The sequence below is a fragment of the Neopsephotus bourkii genome, unplaced genomic scaffold (assembly GCF_033783945.1).
Source record: "Neopsephotus bourkii isolate Nb327-2 ecotype Australia unplaced genomic scaffold, CSIRO-AGI_Nbou_v1 NB_947, whole genome shotgun sequence".
Classification (NCBI taxonomy): Eukaryota; Metazoa; Chordata; class Aves; order Psittaciformes; family Psittacidae; genus Neopsephotus; species Neopsephotus bourkii.
In genome coordinates, this window is record NW_026901441.1 from 1,708,288 (window position 1) to 1,721,001 (window position 12,714).

Sequence of the window (12,714 nt, forward strand, 5' to 3'; positions counted from 1 at the left end):
AAATGGATGTCAGAAATATTGGACTATGGGTCTTAAACACTATGGTTCTTAAAAGATCATATTTGATAGCTTTGCTTTATAATTACTCCCGATTTATCTGAGGTTCATTTCTGAGAACTTTGTGCCTGTACTACATCCTTAATAACACTTTGCACTGATATTGATAGAATATCTATTTGATACATCTTCAAAATAATGGCATCCTTTAAATCAGCTCAACATAGTGACAAGATCATTGTGAAATATTGGTGAGGAAAAAGGTACTTTGAGAGCAAGGCTAGGGCATATTTGCCCTTCTCTCACCTCTCCTAAATCAATGGGAGGGCAGTCACACTTTTTACTACCTTGCCAACAAAAGAGTTTTATTCCTCTTTTTTAAAAAGTCAGACAGATTTTATCTCAATTTTTGCTTTATATAGCCTCAAAACAGTGACAAAAGCAAAAGCATTACAGAGCAACCACAGTTTACTTTTTTTTTTTAATAATGCTGTCTGACTAAGCAACTGTGAACTAAGAAATGTCAAAGCTGCATTTTCAAAATATTTCAACTCCTTTTACATTTCACATTATGGTACAGTGTTTTGCAAATGATGATAGGTATTTTTTTTCTGCGTAGGCTGACTGCTTCATGTATTCTGACTTTCTTTGTGTGTCTTAGACTCAGGAAAGTATCAGGCCTTACTTAATGTTCACCACTCAAATCCCATCTTGAACAAAACAAAGAGATTGTTTGGGCATTCAAGAGCATTTGAAGACACTAAAAGCATTTCCTGACTCAGTGAATCAAGTTCCCACTGCAGCAAGCAATCACATTTTAAAATCTCATTAATAGGTGAACCTCTTTATTTTCAAAGTTGAAAAACTGGGATTAAATTTAAAAAAGTTAAGACACAGATATTGGCACTTAGTCATGCATCAAAGTCTAACACAACTCAGTCATTAGCATTCTATCATCTCAAATCTTTCTCACCTTAGTACAGAAACCAAAACTAGAAACACACACACAAGACAAAAAAAGAGGTAATGACTGTCTACATAAAAACTAGAATGTGCTGATGCAGATATCAGCTGTTGGTGGTACACCTTAAAGGCAATTTTTTCAGTCTTTACAGATTTTGTGACATGTTTTAAGTTGAAAGTACAGCTTAAGACAAGTAACAAGTAACAAGTAACTGTAACTTGATTTCAGTTACAGTTGTTACCAATCAGCCTTTTAACATAACTTATACCCAGATGCTTCATTTCAGGCATCCAATTCCTTCCTCCAGCCCCATGCAGAATATTCCCTAGTGGAGAATATTCTCTGAGTCAGATATTTTGTCAGCACTCTTAGAAGAATTATGAGACAAAAGCAGGCTCATTCAGTGGCATCTGCCTGTCTTTTCCACAAAGCCATTTTTTTTTTTTTTAACCACCTTTTGCCCCATTTACTTCCAAATTTACAGTTTCTGCAGTATAGGAATCATTTCCACAGCCTTGCTTATTCTGTTTTGTAAATGAGGGATTGCTCTAAAGAAAGAGTGTGGAATTACAGAATTTCAGACTACATACAGATTAAGTTTGTATGGGCAACCTTAATTACAACATTTCCAAATTATTGAATGGATGAGTTATAAATTTTAATATTATTTAACATAATTTTGATTTTATATTAAACATGCAGACTGAAAAAGTAGAAATTCTTCACTTAAAACCAAGTATATCTGAATTTAAATTAGTTTATTTAAATCAGAAATAGATTACAAACTGCTTTAGAGCCATGACCTCTTTCCCTCTGCTAGTAAGCTTCAGAAGTGAATAATGTAGAGACTCAGAACCTATGTACAATATGAAATAAATTATCATATAGGTATCATTTGATCGTATTTTTATTACCCTTTAAGGATCCTCATCTTCAGATTCCAGATACCCTCTTGTTTTTATTATTGTATGGCTGCCTTGCAGTATTAATTATAGTCAACGTTCAGTTCTTTTATATGTATATGATGACATTCAGTTGCCCAGTACTAAGGACTGGAAAGGTTTTAAAATGAGAATTAGATAAAGGAGGTAGAGAACTGACACAAGGATAGTGGTGTCAGATAACAGGTAAAAGAAACTAGGGTGCTGCCTCTTTTGTGCTCTAGTCTCAGCACTCTGGAAACTGTGATGACTGCAAAGTAAACAGAACAGTAGAGATGTGATAATGAGGACTTCAGGAGTGGCAGCATTGCAGTGGTGAAGGGGAAAGCAAAAGAAAAAAGCCAGAAAAGCAACTTGTGGATATGTGGGTGTCTTGCAGAGATCTTAAAGGACTTCAGACTCAAAGCACTTACTAGCTCTAGCAGTCAGTATGCAACTACATCAGCGTAAGGATGGTGGTGGGAGAGAATGACGGTCCGCCTTCTGCACAAAAAGCAGCCAGGGAGCACCGAGACATTATGTTGTGGGAGGGATTGTGGGGACCTAGTTTAGCTCAACAGAATAAGAGAAAAAACAGAGCAGAAAAGAAATAAGAAGTGAAATCAGACTTCCATACCAGGGTTTTATGTTGTAACAAGAAAATAACCCTCCATCCATCTTTCCCCCCAAGTCCTCAGCCACCTATAATGAAAAGAATAGAAGCCTCTAAGTTTTGTCATCAAACTGGGAAATCTCTGAATAAAGCACTCGCTAGTGGTTTGTAATCTAAGCTAATACCATGTGTGATGGGAAAACAATCCAAGACTTTTAAACTTAGATATAATACATGTATACAATTTAGTATGTACAATTTAATATGCTTCTGGTACTTAAAATTCCATGTGGTACATTATATATCAACATATATATATATACTGCAGAAGCTGTATGCTTGAGCTATTCAGTACCTTTCAGCAGAGGGCATGTTTTCTAATCTATATAACACATCAAGCGAGTTTGGGTTGCAGTTTGTGTTGCAGTTTACAAGAAGAGGGTTGCCTTAATCCTCTGTCATTTTCCAGTGCAAATATAGAAGTTCAAAGATGTGGAATTTCACAGATGTATATTAGTCAGTTGCAGGCTGTTGCCAATGTGCATATGATCTTGTTTTTTTAACTTCTCATGCTGTACCACGTTTTTGATCTCAGACCTATCATTCTTCACGGACACAACTGTCAGAGAAAAATCTTTCTGTGTGTCGAATAAAACCACCGCATAGCACGAGGAAAACATGTCTGTGGTTACAAAGGACATGTAAAAAATGATACCTGACAAATCTGTCCTTCTCTTTAAATCCCTCCACGAGTTTATGCTCTTCTTTAAAAGACCTCCACAGGTAAAGGTGGGGGAATGCAGGGTGATGCATTGCTTCGGACAGAGCCCTCAGAGTCACCCATGACTATTATCACTGAATGCCTACTTTTTGAAACATCCCGTCACCCGACCAGTGTTCCTCCTATTACACCCTCAGCCAGTGTGCCCCCCTTACCCAAATTAACGTCATCTTTATCTCCTTTGCTAGTTCGAAATCCAGTGGATGGTGATTCACTGCGACCCCCTGCGACCCCAGCGCGAAGGCTGCGGCGAGCTGCCGGCCCGGGTGAGCGCAGCGCCCTGCCCTGCCCTGCCCTGCCCTGCCCTGCCCTGCCCTGCCACCGAGTCCCTGCCTGCCGATGCAGCCCACGGGAGCCCCAGTTTCTCTTCCCATTTCTGGCCCGAGATGCCTATTTTTACCATACCTGCCTGGAATTTGGTGACTTTGAAAATCCTGTCCCGAGCGGCAGCAGCCTCATTTTAACCCTTCCGTGACTTACTTTCCTCAGCCCCTCTCCTGCGGGAGACTTCTGAAAGCGGTGCCTTGCAGGCGGGAGGGATTTTCGCAGCTGCAGCTTTAGCGGGGAGCCTGACGGCATGAAACCCGTGGGAGAGGGCGGGGGAAGGTGAGGGTCGGTGCCCAAAGCAGCAGCAGCTGGGCAAAGGGTTAACGCTCTGCCAGCATTCAGTCCTCCCCTCCCCAGCCTTCGGTCTTCCTCCAATCCCTGCGACCCTCCCCGAAGCGATAGCGGGCAGCCGTGAGGGGCTGCCGCTGGGTTCACCTTTCGGCCGCTGGCCCTAGCAGCTGCTTCACTGCCATGGCTCTACGGGGCCTCCTGCCTCTGGGGCTTTTCCTGCAGGTTGTTTGCCTCTGCCTAGCTCAAGTAAGTTTGACTTTGACTCTGGTTTTCTCTCTTGCAGATAAGCCAGACAGTAATCGAGGTAAGTGTGAGGGAAGGGATGGTGCTCCATGCTCAGGGAAAAGATGTGGGTGAAGAGAGGCTAAATGCTCTTTGTCATGCCCTGACACTCAGCTGCTGGAGGGTTTTCTCTCCCATGGTATCTGTAGCTGCCCCTGACATGGTGCTGGTAAAGGCAGTGGGTGCCATGTGTGTGCTTTCATGGTGCTACCTGGTGGGCATCACCTGGTGACATGGCAGGGCTTAAGCTCCATCTACAACTGGCTGGATTATTACTGGAAAGACTGGTGTGCAGAGGAAAGGTGTCTATTGCAGCAGCACTATGGGTAGCCAGCAGCCTTGGCTCAGCAGAAGAGCCCGGGCCAGCCTTCTGCTCACAGAGCACCGTTGTGGGGCTGTGGCAGGAGCTTACTCCGAGAAGAACAGAGCCCCCCATTATAGGTGTGGAGAGCCTTTCTCCAGGTTTCCACAGGCTGGTGGCGCCTGCCCCCTCCCCCTTGGGAGCCTGGTGCTTTGAGAAATCGCCTCTGTAGGTGCTAATGTAACCCTGAGGAGCCAGGGGAAACTGCCGAGCATGCCAGAGAGGTAGGGAAAGGGTTGTTGTAAGTTTTCCCCAGCTCTTAGGAAGACTGTATCCTTTGTGCTGGCTGAATGAGTAATTAGAGTAGCTCAGTGAATTTCACTGTCTGATCCTCAAAGACTACTCTTTATTCCGGTTACCCTATCATTGCCATATGGCATTTGGATCCTGCTGGATGAGGGACTCAAGTCCCCCTTGCCTTGCCCTGCCAGCATTGTGGGGTGCAGGAGGGTGGATGGCACTAGGAAGGGGGGTTTAACAACTCATCCCATGAGGGGAGCATTGCTGGTCATCACAGCAACAGCTGAGACGGGATACAGGGCCTGTGGGTTCTGATGTCCATGGAGAGAGGACATAGAAACTCATCACATCTGTGACCCCCCTGACTAACCCAACAGAAGCTGTTTCTGATTGCGCCAGCACACCCAGACTGGCTCTCGCAGGTTTGCCAGGCTCTAATTGCTCCCTTTTATTCCTTGTCAGAGAGGTCTCCCTGGTCCACCAGGCCCCCCGGGTCCACCAGGGCCACCAGGAGTTCCGGGTATTGATGGCATTGATGTAAGTGTTTCCCATGCCCTGCCTAGGAAACAGGAAATACCTCAAGGTGCACCTACACTGTCTTCACTGTTGGCATTTGACCCTGAGGAATTTGACATGCAATATGTGTAAATTGATCTCATACTCCATAGCGGGCTGGGGTGGCAGGAGAAGGTGCCCTTTCAGATTACTGATGATATAGAAAATACAAGATTAGTTATTTTATGTAATCAGCATCATATGCTGTGGTTATTTGCCCTAAATGGGGTGTAGGGGGATTATAATTCTAATCTCAAAAGGGATTACGTAGTATCACCCATACTAAAGTGTGATGAGGATTTGTGCTATTATTCCTCATAGGAGCTACAGTGTATTTTCCCTCAGTTCCTGTTAGAAGTTTCTGTGACTGTTTCTGTTAGTCTATAATAGAGATCACATGGATTTAATATTAATTTCTTACAAAAATAATCTGTTTGGGATTATTCCTGATAATCTGAAAATCAGTGGTAGCTCTGATTAATATCTTCCTTTTCATATGTTGTTAGGGGGAGAGAGGTCCAAACGGCCCCCCTGGTCCACCAGTAAGTAATTTCAGCTACTTTGCATTTGCTCTTGTGAGAGAAGAGGCTTTGAGTTTTATTTCTGCTTCCGTCTCTGAAACACGCTGAACTGTTCATTTAAATCCTGAAGGGTCCGGAGGGGGATGCAGGCAAACCAGGATCCCCTGGCCTGCCTGGAGAGCCGGGAGCTGATGTGAGTACATTTGGTTTTCTGGATTTTTTTTTTTTTATTTAATAAAAATACTTGGGTTTAGTCTGTTTCTGTAGAAGCATCTTTTGAGGTCTCTGGCTTCCTCACAGCTGCCAATGAGTGCCAACGGTGTGTGTGTGTGTGAGAGAGCAGCTTTCTTCCAAGCTGAAAGATGTCAGAACTCGGCACAGCTGTACTGAGGGTGGCCATGGCGGCAGCTGAGGAACGGGGCAAGGTCTGTTGGGTGCTGCCACTCTGTTCTGGAGAGAGCGCCGGCAGCGAGGCTGCGGGGAGGAGGCGATGGGAGCAGCCTCAGGTCAAAAAAAGCAGGGTACCAATGGCGAGAGAAGGACCCAAGCCCCCGCCTGGGCAGGAGGGTCTGCGGCTGCCGAGGGCACCAGCGGCGCCCCAGAGAGCGGGCCAGCCCTAAGGGGGAGGGAGGCCCGCTCCCCCCTGAAGCGGGATGGCCAGCACGGGACGCCCGTCGGCAGGGCGGGCCGGCCTCTGGGCACCGGGCAGGCGGTGTTCAGTGCATGAGGGGCTCGTGTGGAGGGGCTGGGGTTAGTGTTTGAGGCCTCTTTCCATGCAGTGCAGGATGATAGGCAGACTTCCCCCCCCCCCAAACAATCGGGTCAGCCCTATAGGTCTGGTGTTACGGTAAAGTGCTACTAAATAAACCCCAACAAACCAGCCTCCTAGACTTGTTGCTGCAGTGCCTGTACATGCTGGTGTTACCTTCCTTTCTCTGAGGAAAATAATATCGATATCAGCTAGTGTTCGGTTGTGTTTCTTGAATAAATTACTGGTGCTAAAAGCACCTTCATAATGTTTCGGGAAACTCTTAATGTTTCTTTCAAGAGCAGTGTTTGAAAGTGTTTCTTGCTATCAAGCAAGATTGTAGCATTAGTGCTTAGATCTTATGCCAGGCGGTATGCAAACGGGTAGAAAACTTTCATAATTTAAAATATGAAAAATAAATATTATATATGACAAACTTATATAATATTGTAAATTATAAATGAAAAAGCCTAGTTTTTATTGAAGACTGCAATACTGCTAGCAGTTAATTTTTAATTTGCTTTTGAAAAGAGGTTTAATGGACACGGAGCTGAAATAGTCATTAGTTAAACTGCTCAAATTTCAAATCTGTAAGAGGAAATGGGCTTGCCATGAGTGGTAGCTCATAGCATTCCATTTTTTTTCCTGAAAACAACACAGGACCACAACCCATTTGTACATATCAAAACCCCGTAAATCTTTCTTTAAAAATCATTGCCTCTCCTAATTTTCACTTGAGGCATAGTTTTGCCTTCCTTGCTGGAACTGCTGGTAATTTAAGCAAGTAATACAGAACATTTTAAACTCGGCTAAGCTTTTGACATTTATTTGCATTTGCATATTCCCTCATACTGGTGGATGAATGGAACTATAATACTAGAATACTGTGTTCTGAGATCGTAAACCTTTATTATTTTCACCTGAAGACAAAACACAGAACCTTATTCTACTCCTGTTGTGCATTAAACTTTTAATTGGGGTTTTAGATTTATAATTCCACATTTAATTGGTGAGGCGGTTCTGACTTTTTAAATCTCCCTTTCACAAATTATTTCAGTGTCAGGTTTAATAGACTCAATAAAGCTACTGTAAAGTAATTGCCTGTAATTATCATGTAAGCATTTGAAAGCAAATTATCAGAGAAAATGTCCCTCTGTGAATGCTGAATTGCTGGAAGTGTATAAAAGAATAAAAGTATTGGAAAAAAGTAAAAACAAGCCTTTTGTTTTTATGGAATTCTGGAAATTTCTAAGCATATAAGCTGATTAAAAAAATTGGAAACAAAAGAAAACAAAACAATTCCAAATGAATTTGTAGTTTTAGTATCATGGTTGCTTTTCATTTTTAGTCAGATGGACAAGTGTGGTTCAATGGCTAAACTCAAACACAGCCCAGTAGCTTTGTCAATGTTTTTGTCAACTAACATTGAGAGGAAATAAGATCATGTGAGATCAAATGTTTAGTTTAATTGAGATTTAGCTGAATAACTTTTGAAGGATGTATCATAGGCTGTGTCTGAGGGTTGTCACCTGAAGCTAGCACTTTGAACTTGGACAGTTCTATCTGTATGTGTAAATAGGCATTTGAATTGTAAGTCTCCATAATTACTTATCTCATTTAATAGCTTCATTGTTCTGTGTTTTAGAATGTTTTCTGATGTGATTAAGAAAACCATGTAACTTTTGTGTTAATATTGTGTATGTTACTTCCAAAGGGATTCACAGGACCTGATGGCTCACGTGGAGCCACAGGACCAAAAGGACAGAAGGTAAGAATAAAATTATGCACAAAATTACAGCATTTTAAAAGCAGGATTTTCGTTTGTCTCTATTCAACTAAAGAGATGCTGCAGCTTTTCCTTCAGTATTTAACCAGCTATAGAATAGAGACCCATTGGGCCTTTTCACACAATACAAAACAGTTTCCATTCCCCCAGCCTGGAGTAAGGAATGGTGGTGCGACTTTGACGATATTAAGGTTGAGCATCTTCAGTAATGGTGAAGCTCTTTCCATCTTGTATTGTAATTATGTCATAGATTCATAGAGTCATACAATGGTTTGGGTTGGAAGGGAGCTTAAAGATCATCTAGTTCCAGCCCCCTTGCCATGGACAGGGACACCTTCCCCTAGATCAGGTTGCTCAAAGCCCCTTCCAGCCTAGCCTTGAACACTTCCAGGGGTGGTGCATAGTAAAATGGGGATGTCACAGTCATATGCAGTAGGAACAGGTACAGTGACACCTGTCTTCATCAGAAATCAAACAAATGAAATATACATCAGAAGTCAGAGTAACCAGCATTTTTGAATTTTTTTTTTTTGGTGGAAAAATGTTCTGAGGCTGTATATTTTTAATACTGAGGAAGTCTTTCCTTTTAATCAAGTTTCACAGAAACCAGCACAACGTTAATGAAGTGAATAATATTTACAGAATATGTCCAGTAAATGATACCCTCCTAAAGGTGAAAGCATCTCTCTGTATGTTGTTAATAAAAATTAATGCTAATAATTCTTGAAAAACTCAATTTTTATCTTTTGAAGGGTGAGCCAGGACTGCCAGGTGCCCGTGGACTTCCAGTAAGTAATATATTTACTACATGAAGATGCTTTTTTAGACCTTAAGTATCAATATGAAGGTTTCTTACAATTAAATGTAATGAAGAAAAGCCAGAAACTATTTCTGAGGTTTCAAAAAAACTCATGAGTTACTGTAGTAGTACATTAAGGAATCTTTTTGCCTTTATATCAAGGTTTGCATATATTACTGAAGGGCTTTGTTTGATTTGTATGCTCTGGAAAAGAAAGGAGCATAGGTGATGTGGTCACAAGTTTTGGACACATGCCATTGTTTTTCATCTCTTTATGAAAATGCATAGAGATGGGGGCCCATGTTTTATTTGCATAAATTACTTTAATGTTTCTGCTCCTTTCCCTGTATTTAAATGGGATCACTGAAGCTTAAGTGTTTATGGGATTTCCCATATGATGTTTCATATGAAAACAAGAGAAAATATAAGAAAGGACATGTGAAGAGTACTGTTCTAGTTGGCATACAGATGGATTTAACATTCATCTTTGAGAGCTAAAAATAATAGTGAAGTTTAGGGTTGAAGAAGTGAGTGATGGCTATCATGTAGAAATAGATTATATATGAAATCAGGAAGAAACTCAAGAAAAATGAGTAATGGAACAAGAAGACTGGCATGGCATTGTAGTAGGGTTGCACATAATTAAAATTTAATTAAAATTTAGGTTAATTGTGGAGATATTATTGGAATTAAATAGAAGAGGTATTGTATGCTGGTATAGCAGTTCTTGGTATGAAATTCTATATCTTCAGCTGTATCTTTGTATTTTTGACCCTTTCCCATTAACTTTCATTAAATTTATATTAAACAGTCATTTTGATATTTATCCAGAGAGGAACTGTTAATGTTATTCTTGAAGACGTTACATTATTAACATGTTCAGACTTAAGCTGAATTCTTCTATGTGGGCATTTGTGTTTAATTTTCATGGATGCAGTTTCTTATCTGGAAAAGGGTAGTACTTTATATAAGGTCTGCTCAATTTGTAGACTCCATATGTAAGCTAAATTTACAGAAAATATCAGAATTGAGGTGAGTTCTAGGTACACTGAAAGCCCAAAATTTCTCTGTTAGGGGATTGTGGGGTTTTGTGTGTTTGTTTTTTTGTCGTCATTTTGTTTTCATTTTTTGCTGTCAAGTAGACAGGGAAATAATTTCTGTGTTGTTTGCAATGTATTTTAAAATGTTTAGCTGGAACAAAGAGGTACCTGAAGTCTGTCAGATGTGTTACTTAGGTGATATAGAAAAAAATGTACATGAAAAGAACTACTATGGGAGAGGGAAAAAGGGGAATTAAAACTGAATTACTGAAATACTATTTTAAAGTACTGTAGCAGTTTAGTCTGTCAACTGAGATAAAAACTGACGTGGCAAAAATATATGTGAATCTACCTCACCATTAACAGCCTAATGTGAGAACAAATAAATTAAAAGCCCTAAGAAAAAATGGGTGTATAAAATGTACACAAAGAAGGTTGATCTCAGTTTAGGAGAGGGTATTCTTAGTCACGTTATGTCATTACCCTTGTAATTATTGAGGTTAAGGTTAATCTTTAGACCTCACATTTCAAGAAGAAGCCTAGTGTTTGATTTTGTAGCTCTATGGTTGTTAACCTGCACATGCTGAATCCATATGGAAAGACTAATACTCAAAATAATCTCTTGGGAAATTCCACTTTATACAGGCTTTACTTTTGATTAATTGCTTTAAGCAGTTGAAGAAATACAGCAGTTTGTAGAAGCTTCTCAAAATGGCCAACACATATCATCTCACCTTTATTCCGATTAATGAAAACTAACCAATAAAAAAAAAAAAAGTAGTGCTGGAGTGTGGTGGTTCTAATTCTCAGATTCAGAAACTTCCTGAGAAGCTCTTACTACAAACATGAAATAGTGGAGCTGTTCAGTACAACATGAATCAGATTTTAATTATTATGGCTGTTTTCAAGCTCATCCAGTGGAATTTATTGGCCACGTTAAGACTTAAGGGTAACTGAAAGAAATAATATTAAGTATCTAAAGTTTTATATACATCATTTGCTTTTCTGTTTCTGTCACCCTTTCTTCCGCAGAATGCAACCTGGTGATCTTACTGTTTTTTCCTTTACATTTCCTCCATTTCTATCTGCTTCATCATTCAGTTTTAACTTATTCTCTATGTCTCATCTCTTTTGTGGATATCCTCTCAAATGACAGGGCTACAAAACTGGTAGAATACTGACTAACTCAAGTAATTTACTACCAAATAAACCAGTGCCTCTGATCTGGCACAGTAAATGTCTGTGGGGCTGCTATATTCAGTGCATGTGTTGCACCCTTCAGTCCATTCTCTCTGTTAAATTCCCTAAAACTTTTCTATTTGCTGATATATTTGTAGTGTTTTACAAACCTGACATATGGGCAGAATTGTTTGTATTTAGTGATAGAGAAATTGAAAGTATCTTAAGGTCTACTAAAGCACGGCTTCCAGCTCTGAGCATACATATGAGTGACTCTCAGGTGGATGTCAGAAGGTCTGTGCTGACAATGGGAGGTACTTACCAGATCTACGGGGTGAGTGTCTCTGAACCAGGTGATTACAGACTGTGGATTACTGCCCATGCCTGTGCACTCCATGTGCTCCACGGGTCAGATAAGCATCTCCAAAGCAGACATCAGGCATCTGGGGATGAAATGCTGCAGTCCCAGGCTGTGTAGAGAGGCTTCCACTGTAGGACACAGACAGAAGCAGTAACAAAGTCTCTGTGTAGGACCTTACTGGCTGATTGCCCTGGAGCTCTCAACTTTGGAATTTGATCTGCTTGCAGGGAGTTCATGCCCAGAAGGATGGAGTAGCTAGGTAAGGGGGTGGCATGAATTGCTGAGGGACAGCCCTTGTTCCTTGGAGTCATAATTAGGAGGGTGAGGAGATGTGATGTAGTGGGCAGAGGGGTCTGGCTTCTCCTGGACCTGTGTACTGTGTACATGTACTGGGCTTGGCACAGTATCTGTAGCTGCTTCTCTGGGTATCGCCAACTTTCCCTGTCACTGTTGGGACATGTTTGCAAGGGGTACTCCAATAAGAACCTGCAAGTAGTTGGTTTTCTTTTTTCAGAGACAGGTAATATTGTTATAGCAAATACATGATGTAGTGAAATTTTGATTTGTATATTCAAATGAACTGCAGCAAGAGAGTGTTAAGTAATAGCAAAGGAATTATGTAGGTTATGCAAGGTGAAAAAGTTTACTTTCTGCTGTGTATTATAAGGTTAAAATGGAATTACTTTGATTAATGCTTGAAATTTTCCCTGTGTTATACCAAGTTTTCTAAGGACAACCTTGCAGATACAATCATGGTATGATACTTTATGGTTTTTAAACTCAGTCCAGGCACTTTAATTTTCAGGAGATGTGATGTAATAAGTATGTTTGTGATTTTATGTGTCAGTGTTTCATACACGTAATTGACACTGTTCATGATGTCTTCCATTTACTTTAGTAATGCAAGACTGAAGGATCTGTTTTTTTTAGAGAGAATGTATTGTACAAA

At 40.7% G+C, this 12,714-nt stretch overlaps 1 protein-coding gene across 2 annotated transcripts in view; it reads left to right on the forward strand.

Annotated features, from left to right (window-relative positions):
- Positions 1-12,714, forward strand: part of COL9A1 (collagen type IX alpha 1 chain) — a 67,269-nt gene that overhangs the window by 15,951 nt on the left and 38,604 nt on the right. Inside the window, exons 6-12 of one of the 2 annotated variants that reach the window (XM_061358573.1) lie at positions 3,464-3,541; positions 4,177-4,197; positions 5,239-5,313; positions 5,838-5,873; positions 5,983-6,045; positions 8,315-8,368; positions 9,139-9,174. In XM_061358573.1, coding sequence (XP_061214557.1) covers positions 3,464-3,541; positions 4,177-4,197; positions 5,239-5,313; positions 5,838-5,873; positions 5,983-6,045; positions 8,315-8,368; positions 9,139-9,174 — 363 coding nt within the window. Of the gene's footprint in view, positions 1-3,463; positions 3,542-3,980; positions 4,140-4,176; positions 4,198-5,238; positions 5,314-5,837; positions 5,874-5,982; positions 6,046-8,314; positions 8,369-9,138; positions 9,175-12,714 lie in introns of those variants that run through there. The other variant, XM_061358572.1, reaches the window with a different exon arrangement.